Raw genomic sequence first — 15,124 nt, forward strand, 5'->3', positions numbered from 1 at the left:
TCTGATCATAATCCAGATTTTTGGGTGATGAAATGAGCCAGATCCGTAAAGTATCATTTTCAAAACCGATATTAAAGAGGGTGGCTCATTGGTATGTTTTTTTTCTTATAGTGAATGACTACAGCACAGGCCGTGTTGGTGCTCCACTTAGTAGCTGCTACATCAAATTAGCCGACTGGGTCGAAGGTAATATTTCATTTTTTTCGTAGAAATTAAGCTGTAATTTATTTTTTGTGAAATATTTTCATCGTTACACATGAATGTGTATCGATCATTTATATGTGTATTGTGCATTTATCAGGTGGTTACCGTGCAACTGATAAACCACACCCAAGGGGTGAAATTGTCATTGGAGGAGATTGCGTGACCCTCGGATATTTCAAGAGGGACGAGCTGACCAAAGAGTACTTCAAAGAAGAGGATGGCGTCAGGTGGTTTTACACGGGAGACATAGGAGAAATGTACCCGAATGGGACATTCAAGATAATTGGTAAGTTTTTTCGTCGCTTTGAACTGTACTTGTATTTCCCCCTCTGGCTTTCTGTAGGTGAATTTTAAATTAATGGTTAAATTTTATTACAGACAGGAAGAAGGATCTTGTCAAGCTTGTATATGGAGAATACGTATCCTTAGGAAAAGTCGAAGCTGAACTTAAAACTTGCCTTCTGGTCGATAATATCTGCGTCATTGGGAACAGTTTCCAGGATCATTTGGTGGCTCTAGTTGTGCCTAATCTGGAGCAGCTTAAGACTTTGGCGACCAACATGGGAAAAGGTGATTTAGCGATGAATGAACTTTGCCAAGATAAGACCATTATAGATTCTTACACCAAGGAGATTCTCAGCCACGGCCAAAAGAGTGAGTTTATATGTCAAAATTTCATATAAGTATTTATTCACTATCCACTCTTGCGTGTCCCGAAATTAACTTCACAATAGTTTCTGGATTATCAATTACTTTCAATCTCAAAGGCAAAGTTTTCGTGGCCGTCGTCAATCGAATGTTGATCGGGTACGAGTTCATTTTATTCTCAACGTTTTCAAAATACTAGTGGTTAGGAAGTGTCCAATAATGGATAATGAAAACGAGCCAGAAAGCAATGAAGCTCAGGGCACTGTAGCCCGGGTCGATAAGATACTCGCCTAAAGTACCAAAGGATGCTTAGAAGTGTCGCGAGTTCGATACCCGGTTCGTCCTTGTCAAACTTTTCTGATACGGGTAGACCAGAAACTGCGACATGACCACAGAAAAAGAATGCTATCGCAGAGAGTCTCACATAGAGGGGTTAGTGCATCAACCTCTCGGTATGACATAAAAGGCTGTCGCTTGGAATCGGCAATAAATTGTAGGTCGAGGTCTAATTAGCCCTATCGTGCAGAAAATGACCGTGGTACGATAGAAATGATGAAATGAAGCTCAGTTGAACATGGATCTTGTCTCGTAAATATAGCCGCCCCCATCTATTCCGTGGCAACCAAGAAAACTCGTGAAACAGTCTATCGGATTGAGAGAGGTAGAGGGCTTTTTTTCTCCGCCCAAGTTATCAAGGAAACAGATATTTTCTGGATAATACGTCCAGGTCAACTCGGAAAGAAAAGTTATCTGGTCTCTACCGGACCCGAACCCAGGACCACTTGCAAACTGGGCAAGCAAGCATGCTACCATCTAAACCACTGGACACATGACCATATCTTCCTTATTTCACTGTGGCGTGAGGTGCTGAAGGCTGAAGTAAAGGCATTAGTAGCTTCTCTTGACTTCAGGCAAATGGTCCCCCCTGGCGGGACGGTAGAAAGAGAGATGGGCGGCTTTTCCCCCCCTCAGCCTAAGATATCAAAGAAACACATATTTTCTGGATATTATGCGGAGGTGAAATCTTAATGAAAAGTAATCGAATTGTTGAGCAGCTCTTCTCAATCCATATGTCCATATGACTCTAACGAGACATTATTATTATTCTAAATTTACGACGACTATAATCAGAACAAACCAGCACCTGACAGACGAAGAATAGCAAAACGCTGCGATCAGTCGGCTGTTGAAAAGTCTTGGGTTTGAACCTTTGAATTCAGTATCCAGTAACGCAAAATGGACACCTGATGTCAACCACTAGCGTTGTGGCAACGGTGAGAATGAACTCGCACCAACGACTGCCTTGAGGAACTGTTCCAGACTCCGCCACAAATATTTGATGCGCAGCCATTATTTTTGATGTTTTGAGCGTTCTCATACGTTCTTGAAATTTCTCCCTTTTGTCCTCGTTCTCCGGGTTCCGAATTTTTTTCCTCTGCAAAAAAAAAACAAAAAAACTCACGGTGGAAAATAAAATCTGTTCATCAATGTGTGGTTTATTTTGGCTTTATTTTCCGCACACATATTCAGATTGTTTGAGAAGAACCAGGGCTGTACTTATCCATTCAAAAGTACCCTATCCTCAAAGAACAAAAAATATTGTATACATATTAAACATATTAACCTATTTACGATCCGAGGCGTAATATTGCGTCTAAACACACACATATATAATGCCTTTCTCAAAGCTAATTCTTCTATTATACACATGAAAGTTGGAAAAAGAACAAGTAAAAACCTACCCTACAAAACAAGTTTGTAGGTGAGGGTGAAAAGCAAGAGGCACTGTACTAATACTTCCTTATCTAATCATTCCTCTGTACTATCAACACCTACTACAGAATTGTTTTTTAGTGGATGTTGGTACTGTTCCTCCCCACCCGTTTCTTTTTTTTTAATTTCTTTTCCTTTCTTCACGTGCGACCCAGGCTACCACATTCATCACCTTATACCTCTAAGGCCGGGATTACACTATAAAAGTTTGATGAAATCCCTTTTATAAAACTTGAAAAATCCAACCAATAAGATTATTGGTTACATTCTAGAAAATGCAACCAGTTATCTTATTGGTTAGATTTTTCAAGTTTTATAAAAGGGATTTTATCAATCTTTTATAGTGTAATATCGGCCTAATACAAATCATTTAAATTTATCGCCAGCTTCTTGTACGGGAAGTGGTAAAAACGTCTCTGTTTCGGTTTAGAAAACATTGCTGTCCTTTGTTGGAACCGAGAAACCATATGTTGTGAAAATATTCAAGTGACGTTGCCAACAGTGCGTGCATGTGTCATAATTTCCAAGTTTCACAATTTTATAACCCTTTGTTGAAGACCGGAAAAAATATCCACAGCAGTTTTGTGTTTTGATTGGAAACCTATTAGGGTTTTAAGCGTTGTGGCACCATCTGTTGTAACCAGACGTTACTAAGGAGACATGAGCATGTGTCCTCAATTCTGAGTTATTTTGTACGATAACCCTACTCTTATGTCAATTATTTCCTGCACTGGCATATAATATAATTTATTTTCCTCTTCAGGTCGACTAATGAAGACAGAAATCCCCACGAAAGTGAAACTTTGCCACGAAGAATGGCAACCGGAGAGCGGTCTCGTGACAGCCGCTTTCAAGATCCGCAGGAACGTGATCCAACAGTTCTACAAGAAAGCCATCGACGAAATGTACAACATCTCTGAACTGAATACATCTAAGACGACATGATGATACATGGCTGTGATTGGATAGATACTTCATTGAAATTGTTTTTCTCTCGGAAGCCCACAACCCATCGACAATTTTCAAGAATGGAATTTTCTGGGTCTTTTTTTTATTATCCAGGTTTCCTTTTGAAAACATGGGAAATGTGAAAACCATAACCTGGACTGTTTTCCGTCCTATACGCATTTACATGTAAATAAGTGATAAACTTAGTGATATGGACCATAATGTGATCAAAGGATAAGAAAGCGAGAGACATGTAAAGTGATACGAGTGTCATGTTGAGATTAAGTTCCTTAAAGACTCTAGAACGTTGATGTTTCAAAAGCTCTGGACAATTTGGAGCGTTTTGTATGATCTGATTACATGGAGAGATGAACTGAATATCATGTAATTTAGACATGTAAATGTGTTCTTATCTGAGGAATTTAACATTTTTATATGTACCTGTTTATTAATATCGATATTTATTAATTGTATCAGTCTCTAATACAGGGTTCTTAACCTATGGGTCGTGACCCAAGTTTGGGTCGCAAGGTCTTCCGAGAAGGGTCGTGCAAATCCATTTACAACCAGGGATTCTTAATCTATGGGTCACTACACAAGTTTAATTCTCAAAGGCTTCCGAGATTGGTTGTATAAATACACTTACAACCAGGGGCTCTTGTGCTACGACCCACACTTGATTCGTGGGGGTCTTCCGAGAAGGGGTCGTATGAATCCATTCACAGCTAAGGATTCTTGAGCTATGGGTCACTACACAAATTCTATTCGCAGGAATTCCGAGATGGGTCGTGAAAATCCACTTACAGCCAGGGATTCCTGAGCTTATAGGTCACGGCCCTAACGTGATTCGCAGAGATGGGTCGTACAAGTTCCCTTACAGTCTTGTTATAAATTTTCACTAATTTCGAAAAACAAACAGTTCCATGGGTCGCGAAGCTGATCCTTTTTATTGATTTTGAGTCACGGCTGAAAAAGGTTAAGAACCCTTGCGCTCTAATATATGTCATTCCAATCGCGATAAGATAATTTGTTTTTTAAGAATGATCTATAAATCTGTGTAGCCATTAGTACCACGGCCTGGGCTCGGCGGCCGTGCCAGCCGTAAGCCTTAACTGAGCCTGTGATCGATAGGAGGATGGACACAAGTATCCGTCTTAATGGATAAGATGTATATACAGCAGTTGGAAAAAGTATGGACAGTGACGATGTCGTGTTTGAAAATGTTTTATTTATGAAATTACGAGTTTCGTCCGATTTATACGGATATTTAAGATTAATTTACGATTTTTTTCCATATTGGTCACTTTTGAAATTTTATAATTTCACCAAAGATAAAATTTTTTGATGTTATCGATCATATTTCAATATAGATATATAAATTTTTTTAAACACATTTACCACTGAATATTTTCATATCCTCCATGTTCGTAGATGTTATATATTGAAGTTTTTGAAATTCGAGTTTTTGTACGAAAGATAAATAAAATACATTTGTACATAATTCACATGGGGAAATAACTTATTTGGCCTATTATAAGATTTTCTAAAGCCACAAACTCGTTTTTTATGATAAATTTTATGAGTGTGCACACATAATGAATTTTTCTTTTAAATTTATTACAGAAACATGATTATCTATCTCCACACAATTCATTTCCCATCAGTTTCGTTGTCGATATTGCTAATCCACAAAATTTCTGAAGCATATTTGAACATTATACATAGCTGGTGATTTCATAATTGCCCATTGCCCATATTTCTGGCTAACCGTTGTTCCTAGAGGCTTACTTTCAATTAGAAAAAGTATCAAAATAACACGTATAGATCTCAGATACGTCATTCTTATTGCAAAGTATTGTGTAGTTATTAAAATGTAAAAATGAACTTTTCATACGGATGCCCTGTTAATTGGAAGTATGTCTCTAGGATCAACGGTTAGCCAGTAAAATGTGCGAGGGGAATTATGGAATCTCTCTTCATCTATAGGTATGCCTTCTAATTTAAAAGACTGATTGCAACACTCATTTTCATTCTTGTCGTCCGATTGCTAATACTTGAGCTGTTACTCGGAGATAACGATTTATTACACAAAGAAATGTCAAACATCTTAAAGGCTGTATGGGTTGAGTCTCATACCTTTTAATTATGATGAACTATGCTCCGATAGAAATAATCCATTAAAAATACTATTTGCCTTCATTTCAATTTTTTTACCAATGCTCTTATTGTATGTGCTATCCTATGCTGGTATAAAGTTCTACATATCTTGGATATTTAATTTTTTGTAAAATTTCGAAGAAAATGCTTTAAAAACAGCTTATGCGCATGATAAAATACTATGACATAAATGCAATTGTATAAATATTGATTCAAAATATACAGGAAACTGCTCAGTTCATGAAATGAAGCAAAAATTTGAAATTTCATTGAGTCGATCTTATTTAAAATTAAATTTCTAATTAAAAATTTTTTGAAATTTAAAACTTTAATTATAAAATTTAATATTTAAATAGGATTGAGTCAATGAAATCTCAACCTTTTGTTTTTCATTTCACATGAACTGAACAGTTTCCTTTATATATATTTCGAATCAATTTTTTATTCAATTGTATTGATGTCATGGTATTTTATCACGCACACAAGCTGTTTTCAAAGCATTTTTTTTTTAAATTTTACAAAAAATTAAGTATTTAAGATATGTAGAACTTTATGACAGCATAAGATAGCAGGCACAATCAAAAACATCTGTAAAAAAATTTAAATAAATCGATGGTTAAATAGTATTTTAAAATGATATTTCTATTAGTCTATTAGTTTTTTTTCATAGTTTTTCATATTAAAAGTTGATCCCTTAAAAAATAATTTTTGAAAAGGTTTTGAAATTTTTTGTATAACTCCTCATCCTATGCTCTATATGTTAGCTAAAAAAATCCATTCGTTTCAACCAAAATTAATTTAGTTATGAAATGGTAAATTTTAGGGCATTTCGCTCTCATCTGAAAACGTGTAATTCAATCCAAACTCCAAGTGTCCATATCAAAATTTATTTCTAATAAACAAATTTTTTTGAAGAAAAAAAATAGATTTTTAAATATATTAAATATGTGTCATGACTTTAAGAAATATATTTAATGCTCGCAATGAATAAATAATTTATCTCTGAATTAAATCCATTTGCCACCGGTTGGCAAGAAAATTTGCCATTCCAAATTTTAATTTTTTTCGTTGCCAATTAGTGTGTTAATCTGAAATGATCTCGTGTGTGACTCCGATTAACATACAAAAAATAAAGTTCTTTAATGCTATCTAGCCATTAGATTGAGTCTGGTCTTGGTGGCAGGCGGGGCTTTTTCTTCGTTTTCCAGCATGGCCCAGCCGCAAGGTAGCCTGCTTATATCTCACAAGGGACAGAGCGGGGGCCATGTTTGGTGTTTGCATTAGATTAAGTCGTAATTCATTTTACATACTGCATAATGATGTTTTTACTATGCATGAATTACTTATAGGACCAAGGAAGACCGTACTAATAATAAATTTAGTTACCTTCCGAGAAATTTTTCTCTCAATTAAAAAACCTCTACGATGGGGAAGGCACCAAGTATTGCCGTGGTATTCTCGGTTATTAAACAGGGTAAATATAACCCAAAATTTATTGAACACTTGTTTACTCTGAATTTATTTCTTTCATTAAATATGAATTTTTTATTATCAAATATCTTCCTTTTATTAATTAATTATTTAATTATTTTCAATTATTTTATTTTTGAGATTCGTCCCGATAGTTATGAAATTATTTTTACACTAATTTTAAATTTTCAGAAAAAAATCGAATTATTTGTTTTAACAATTCTCTTAGTTTTTTTCATGAATTGTTACTTTAACCCTATTTACCATACTAAATAGGTTTGGCAGTCTACGAGACTAAGAAAATTATTGTTTTAAAAGTTTGAGAGAATTTCTTCTATTGAGAAATGGAATGTAATTTTTTTTTAATTTTTGAGAAGCATTCCCAATTCCATGGCGTGCCGATTGTGGCACGTGTGGTCACCCCTGGTCTATAGCTCCTCTCGATATAATGATCCCTCTTCGACAAGACCCAGGCGTCCTAGGACACGAAGAGAGAAAGTTGTCTTGTACAAAAACTCTGGGCGTGAGCGGTCATCAATCAATCAATCGATATATAATGATAATCCCTCTGCAACGATATTTTTCGTAGTTAGAAGAATATCGTTGTATAGAGGTTTCACTGTATAAATAAAGAAAATCGAGTCTGTAATTATCATCTTTTTAATAACTTACGTCAGTTTCATACAAAACTCACAGTATAAGATAGACAAATGAAATATTTTTCACATTTCAACGAGAGGGGGTTAAAGGAAAAAAAAAACCAGTATTGTGTGTGTGTATAATATAAAATATAGTACAAATTAGAGTAAGCTATTTACATTCTCAATATTTCAAGAAACAATAAATCATCAACACGAAGAAGCAAATGTGATTAGTTAATCTGCTTAATGACAACGCAAGGAACCCTTTAATATAGTTAACAAGATACACATTATATCCACGATTTATAAGGAACGTAAAATCATGTATTGAATTGTACTTGAAAATATATGCACATGTTTCAATGTTCAAAAGCAAAACCCAATATATAACGAGTTTGCAAACTTTTTGATTCTCTTTAATATTAAATTTTTGAAATGTAATTTATTCGTAGGAAAAAATTTTCAAATTTAAGAACATTTTTTCAACAAAAAATATCTGATAAAAATTTAATTTCTAGAGATTTGTTATATACAGTCCACGTCAAGCTTAACGCGATCTCATCGGGACTCCGGTGGGGGTTTCCCGGTAACGATAACCGAATGATAACTATATCCGAAAAAGTTCCGTTTACAAGTACGGTAAACATACATCCCGTCTGTACGTATGATAAACCGGTATTGGTAAAACGGTACAGGTCTGTTTTCCTTTCCCATATAATTACCGGGAGGATGGAAGAGAACGCCTTCCAGCCTGATAACGATAACCTTACGGGAGAAAAAAAAAACAACTTTAGATCAACCTTAGCTTTAGAATGAGCAAAAAATACTTTCGTGGATTATAAAGATAACATTATTCGAAGTCCCTATAATAAAAATGAATTTTTTCCCATGCTAAGATATCGGTCCGTTTCGTTCTTTGTAAAAGTGATAATACTACCCGAATGATTACATTATCTGTGATAATGACAAACGGCATCGACTGTATATGGTTTAAAGGTACTGTAAATACTATTAGGTATTTTGGGAATGTACGAGGGGCGAATCAAAAATTGATAGAAAATGATTTTATTACCAAATGAAATTATTTATTGATGAAATAAATGCAGCTTCCGGGCTGTTAGCCTATGGTCTAAGTAATTCACTTTCTGACGTTTGCCCATATTTGCGACAGGCATCCTCACAGGTTTAACAACGCGTAGGCTTCTGTGACAGGCGGTAAAGGCACTTTTTCTTTGAAATCACATAGACCTATAAATTTTTTTATAAGTGTTATCAGACCTTTGAAGATGCCTGACGCCAGATGTGGGTCAAGAAGTGAATTTCCCGGCCCATGGCTAATAAGCCAAGAAGTTTCATGTATTTCATTAAACACACGCCATGAAAACCTAAGCTTGATGAGGTCTTTTTTTGAGATGGCTCATCGTGTTTAACATTATTGAAAAAAGTGTTATTGTACAACCCGGTCTCTTGATATTGTTTACGGAATTTTCCCTTTTATCCCTTCAGAACCAAACTTTCTATATAATTGGGGGAATCCCACACAGCACTCCTTCATTTCATTCAATGACAGATAAGACTATAAGCAGAGCCATAACTAGAGGGGGCAAGGGGAGGGGCGACTGCCCCGGGCGGCAAAATTTAGGGAGCGGAAGTTTTAGGTGGGAACAAAGAACACCATTACAAAATTATTGAATTTTAAAGTTGTGGGGTGGCAAAATAATGTTTGCCCCGGGCGGCAAAAATCCTAGTTACGGCCTTGCTATAAGATTAAGTCAAAAGGAATATAAGGCTAGAGATGTACACGTTGAGTACAGAACATTTTCGAGGTTTTTCGATGACTTGAGTCGATTTCTCTGGTTAGCACTGACATAGGCTGACTATATCTTCTTGAGAAAAATAAAAAAAAGTTGTTAATGGCAAGTAAAGTTTGCCAGTTACAGCCAAAAAATTGTCAATGGCAAGTAAAGATGCCATTTACAGCCAAAAAAAATTGCCAAAGGCCAGTAAAGTTCACAATTACAGCCAAAAAAAAAATTGTCAAAAATGCAAATAAAGTTTTCAACTATCGTTAAAATGTCTGAAAAATTTCCAATCGCGGAAAATGATGGGTATTGCAAGTCAAAATTTAATTGGCCAGAAACAAAGCTTACATATTTGACAAATATATAAGATGATAATTAGAGTCATATTTAAAATTATCCCGTCATATACTGCGGGAACACTGCTTAGCACCCTTGGTCTAAAGCAGTGTTTACCAAAGTGGGCTATATCGCCCCCGGTGGGCGATGGAAAGTTTCAGTGGGGCGATAGAGCTGCAGGTATAACATAGGATCCTATGGGTTCGCTTGAATTGGGGACGATAAGAGAAAAAAGAAATTCCTAAAGAAGGGGCGATAAGAGAAAAAAATTCCTGAAGGGGGCGATGGAACAAAAAAAGTTTGGGAAAATAGGGTCTCGACAACCTTAACTATACTCATCAGAAAGTTATATAACTTTAGGAACGTCCTCATGAAAGACTGAGGAGAATTTTCGAAGCTGTTTTGGAGACCAAAAATCTCTGTTTAGCTTCTTTGGTGCGGAATCACATAAAGGAGTTCACCAGCAAAGCACATTCTTGTGAACTCAAAATTCATACCCTTTAGTGAAGAAACAAGAACACAGAAATGGTTCTGCTGGAGATGTTTAGCTCTTTATTTGGAAATTTTGCTCTCACACGCAACATGAAGATTCTATAATTACCAGCAGAACGGCTAAAAGGCACACATGCGTCTACTATTTTTTCGCAAGAACGGTTACAAGAATCTTGCATTTTGGAGGGAAATACTCTGTATAGAGCAGACATATTGCTGTGCATTTTTCATCAATGACAGGAAAGTAAGTTGCCAAACAATAAATGGCATTTTTATACCAGTAAATCATATAAATACAGTACGTTCCCTGACATACAACATCCAATATTTTTTAACTATTGACAATAATTTTTTTTAAGGTCATGCAATAGCACTCAGGGTATAACTCCATTTGCTAAAAAAAAAAATAACCCCCCAAAAATTTTCTCCGATGGCTATTTTAATGCTTGCCAATTAAAGTGTTAAATACCCTGCCATGAATCTAAAGCAATTTGGTCCCCACGCTTACAAAAAATTAGTATGTGTAGAGTAAGCAATTCGAAGGAAAACACCCGCTAGCAATAAATATCCGAACTGACTCTATTTTTGTGCTCTAAAATTTTTCCACACCTTCATGAAGGAATTTTCAAAGTTCATAACTTTTTAATGAGTATTTATGGCTGCAGACAGCTTTGAATAGGTGCGCTTTATTAATGTACATCCTGCACATCTCAAGCGTATCTTTAACTAATGTGTTTTACGAGCACTAAAATAGCACGAGAGCAATAAAATCATTTTCATCTTTTTTTGACTATATCTTCGCATAGACTGGACGAGATTCCTGCCGTGGGATAGGTCTGATATTAGTGGTATTTATTATATAGGTATGTTGATACCAGATGATTATGCAAATATCTACAATGAGCGACTCCTTACCTCCCTTCATACAATGAAATCACAACGAATCCACGCCACGAGAAGCCATTAAGTAATTCCTGGATAAATAGCCGCAGGTTAAAATACATGTACATCTCCAAATAGCACGATTTCAAAACAACAAAACAAAAAGCCAAGAATAATCATTCACTAATTAATAGTTATCAGTGAAGGAATAAACAATATTATCTACAAGAATTTGATTCCAAATACCCGTGTACTGGAATAAAAAAAACAACATTACACGCATACACTTACATACAAACGTTATCAAAATGTCTCGTTGAATTAAGTAGAAAACTTTCTCTTTTACGAATGTTCACAAAAATAGAAAACACTGTATGTGTATTTTATGTATTTATTTATCAAGTTCCGAATAAGCGCGACCTTTGGCATCATTGGTCCGTAATATCACAGATATGAAATACTTTGTAGAGGGACGAGACCGTGGACCACACAAACGCACGCACACATACTAAGTACAGGAATGGACACACACTTGCAGAGACGACGTGAGAGTCATTTAGAAGTACACGGTCAGTCCCGGTGGTGAGTGGTTTTCGAAAGACGATTTTCCAAGAGGTGTGACGCTGACGTCTGGATCTAGCTCGGTCTATAATGGAGGAAAGAAAAAAGAAATGTTTTGAGAGAAGTTAAAAATGTAACAATTTCTTGGTACTATGTACAGGGCGTCCCAAACAGGGGCGGATCTAAAGCTCGCTGTTGGGAGCGGTGATTTTACAAATCGCTAAGCAAATTCGTATTATCCGCATGCCCCGTATTTTTCGTGACACTCCTGTTTTCGGTTTTCTTTTTCTCCATCCCGACTTTTTTGAAAAATGTCCCGGCTCTACTTGTTTTTTAGCGAAGTTCTCTTGAATTTGCTGTTTAATTTATTGTTGCGATATTATCAAGTAGAAGTTCTGAGAATTTCATGAATTATCACATTTCGCTGGGGGTTAAGTGATCACCCCGATAACTCCTGCTCCTGGTCCCAAAAATGACCGACTCATTTGAAAAAAAATGAATGAGACAGCAATGGGAAGCGATAGAAATGAACCGTTTGTTGCTATGTGCTTGGGAAAACAGCAAAGTTTCAGTCAGTCAGAATTTTAAAAGTAATTAAAATTTTTTGCAACAGATAGTGTGCTACGGTCTGGAAAATACTAAACTATGGTATTAAGAGATGGTATTTTTTTCTTCACGAAATATAATGAGAAATTGAATTCTCTGGATGTTATGCCGAAACGAATAGTTGGAAAGAAAAGTGATTTGTCTCCTGCTTGCCCCGGCTTCGATTCCCGTAGGAGACAAATCACTTTTCTTTCCAAATATTCGTTTCGGCATAACATCTCCAGAAAATTCAACTTCTCAGTAAAATACGATATTCAGCCCTTCTACATCTCGTGCGTACAAGTGCAAGTTGCTTTTTCTCGATGAATATTCTTTTTTTAACCTCAAGGAGTTCAGCCCTGACTTCAAGGATTATGTGTGTGTTATCGTCGAAGTCGATGCTGATCTCTCTGAGGTTGAAAAAGAATATTTACAATGAGAAAAAAAAAGAACACTCCCCTACCTTGATTACCATCAAAGGGAGATATGAAATTGTGTAAAATAATACTCAGAACTAAATTCACACAGAAAATCGTGAAAATGTCTCAGCCAGGATTTTGAAAAGCCAGGATTTGTCTGTCTGTGTAGGTAAAGAAACAATGCATTCTATCCACAGTCGAATCCCATTATAACGAACTCCAAGAGATCAGGAAAATCACTTTGTTATAGCGGAATTTCGTTGTAGAGAATTTCCAGGTTTTTATATTGTTCCTATGTAAACTTATCTGGAAGATTAAAAAAATTTCGCTACAACTTTATTCGTTAGAACAGGGTTCGACTGTACTGCCGAAATTTTTTCTATTCATTTGCAAATGGGCCAATCAATTCAGGGTGAAAACTGCAATGTAGTTCACTGACGTAGATAGTGTGGAATAGCAGATCCATAAAAGTGGCCTCACCCTGTTCGGTTGCTCGTCCTCCCAGCTGAGTTTCTTGACCCGTCTAGGAATCGAACCATTTGGCCAGTATATATTTTGGATTTTGCTGTTACTGATGTCGCTGCCCATCCTGGTGAGCGTGGAGTCACCATTTATCTGCATCATCTCTTCTTGTTCCTTGTGCATGGAAGTCGGTGTCAGCGTACCGTTCATCTTCCAGGCTGAGACCTCGGCCGGCGCTGGAGGGACGTGGTTCCGGTCCCGGTTACTGTCGTTCAGGTTGTTGTCCGTCATGTTGAACACGGGGTTCTCGACGCCAGCTCTGTTTCCTCCGATGTGCCCGTTTCCGAGATGAGATCCCGGTGGCTGCTTGTTCGGTCCGACGCCGTTACCGGTTATGTAGTTCGCCATCTTGTTGACCACTTGGTGGTTTGCGGCTACCGAATTGGGCAGACGGTCTCTGTATTGCTTCCTGAAAAATTATTAATACAATTAAATATAATGATTCGAAATAGTACAGGGGAAAAAAATGTGCACGGCGACGGTATCTATATACACTTTTACGAGGCGACTCTGGAAGTTTCGCACCATTAGAAGATAGCATAGAAGTAGAGAAGTATCATTATCATTATTACGCAGAAACATATTTTGTGAGGATGTAGGAACTTGAGAGTCATGAATTTTCTTTGATTTGGAGCGGAACTAACATGGAGAGTTATGACAATTTTCCGAGAGCTTTAGGTAACACTTAGGCACCTAGAAAGAAAGGCGGACTCATCCAACACCACCTATAGCAAAATGCCTCCACACGAAGCTTGTGACGTCAATGAAGAAGGCCATTTCTCCTATTGCCATTGGATAAACTGCAAAAAAGGTAAAGATATCGCGTGCGTCGGCCTGCTATATCCAATGGCAATAGGTGAAATGGCTTTCTTCCGTGACATCACAAGCTGCGTGCGGAGGCCTGGTGTTGACTCATCGTCCTTCATCGTTGAACAAAAAACTGGTTTTGCCTCTCCAACTGACGTCTAATCGTTGAAAGAAGCAGGATAGGGAACAGCGATTTTCTATAGCAATGACACTGAAGTCACACATTCCCTCAAAGAGGGTGGATGAGACAGCTTGGAGGTTTCAAGGAGCCCTAGGTAACACCACTCTTTTCAGAGCAACGCCAGACACTAATACCATAAATTTCAAGATGGAAAACAAACACAATGTATGATTTCGACCAATCACCTTCAAATTACCATTTTTACATTCTTCATTGAAAATTTTCACGCGTAAGTAAATTTAAAACAACTCAAATATATATATATATATATACAGTCAAACCTCGTTAGTGCGTCACCCGGTTAACACGTCACTCCGCCTACCGGATCACTTTTTGGAAGTCCCAATTATCCTCATGCAGGAATTGGAACAACTATGGCTTACTCCGTTTAACGAGTCACTCCACTTATCAAGTCATATTTTTGCTCTCCCAAGAGTGACTCATTAACGAGGTTTGACTGTATATATATATATATGTATTGCCCTGTTTTATTGAGCAACATGTGATCTAATTCGAAAGACAAGGTAAGAAAACGATCACGCAATAAACACTATGCAGTGTATGCACCTTCCCTTAAAAAATTTGACTTGATAGTGAAGGAGAACAAATTCTCACCTTTTTTGCAAAAAATATTCATTTTGGGAAAACAATTTTTTCAATAGATCTCGTTTGGCTAACGCTTTCCAAATCTGGTGG

At 36.7% G+C, this 15,124-nt stretch overlaps 2 protein-coding genes across 5 annotated transcripts in view; one reads left to right on the plus strand and one right to left on the minus strand.

Annotated features, from left to right (window-relative positions):
* LOC149070206 (fatty acid CoA ligase Acsl3-like) overlaps positions 1–5,078 on the plus strand; it is a 78,007-nt gene extending 72,929 nt beyond the window's left edge. For all 4 annotated transcript variants that reach the window (XM_089250192.1, XM_089250195.1, XM_089250194.1 and 1 more), the window contains exons 15-18: positions 112–186; positions 302–490; positions 583–858; positions 3,389–5,078. In XM_089250192.1, coding sequence (XP_089106318.1) covers positions 112–186; positions 302–490; positions 583–858; positions 3,389–3,570 — 722 coding nt within the window. In that variant the 3' untranslated portion in view covers positions 3,571–5,078. The remainder of the gene's footprint in view (positions 1–111; positions 187–301; positions 491–582; positions 859–3,388) is intronic.
* Positions 5,079–7,844: 2,766 nt separating this feature from the next.
* Cad96Cb (protocadherin Fat 4-like Cad96Ca) overlaps positions 7,845–15,124 on the minus strand; it is a 113,027-nt gene continuing 105,747 nt past the window's right edge. Inside the window, exons 16-17 of the mRNA XM_089249600.1 lie at positions 13,399–13,849; positions 7,845–11,999 (exon numbers count right to left, since the gene is read on the minus strand). Coding sequence (XP_089105726.1) covers positions 11,910–11,999; positions 13,399–13,849 — 541 coding nt within the window. The 3' untranslated portion in view covers positions 7,845–11,909. The remainder of the gene's footprint in view (positions 12,000–13,398; positions 13,850–15,124) is intronic.

This window comes from Pholcus phalangioides, unplaced genomic scaffold, assembly GCF_987345545.1.
Source record: "Pholcus phalangioides strain wild (caught in Gottingen) unplaced genomic scaffold, Ppha-v1.0 ptg000022l_1, whole genome shotgun sequence".
NCBI lineage: Eukaryota > Metazoa > Arthropoda > Arachnida > Araneae > Pholcidae > Pholcus > Pholcus phalangioides.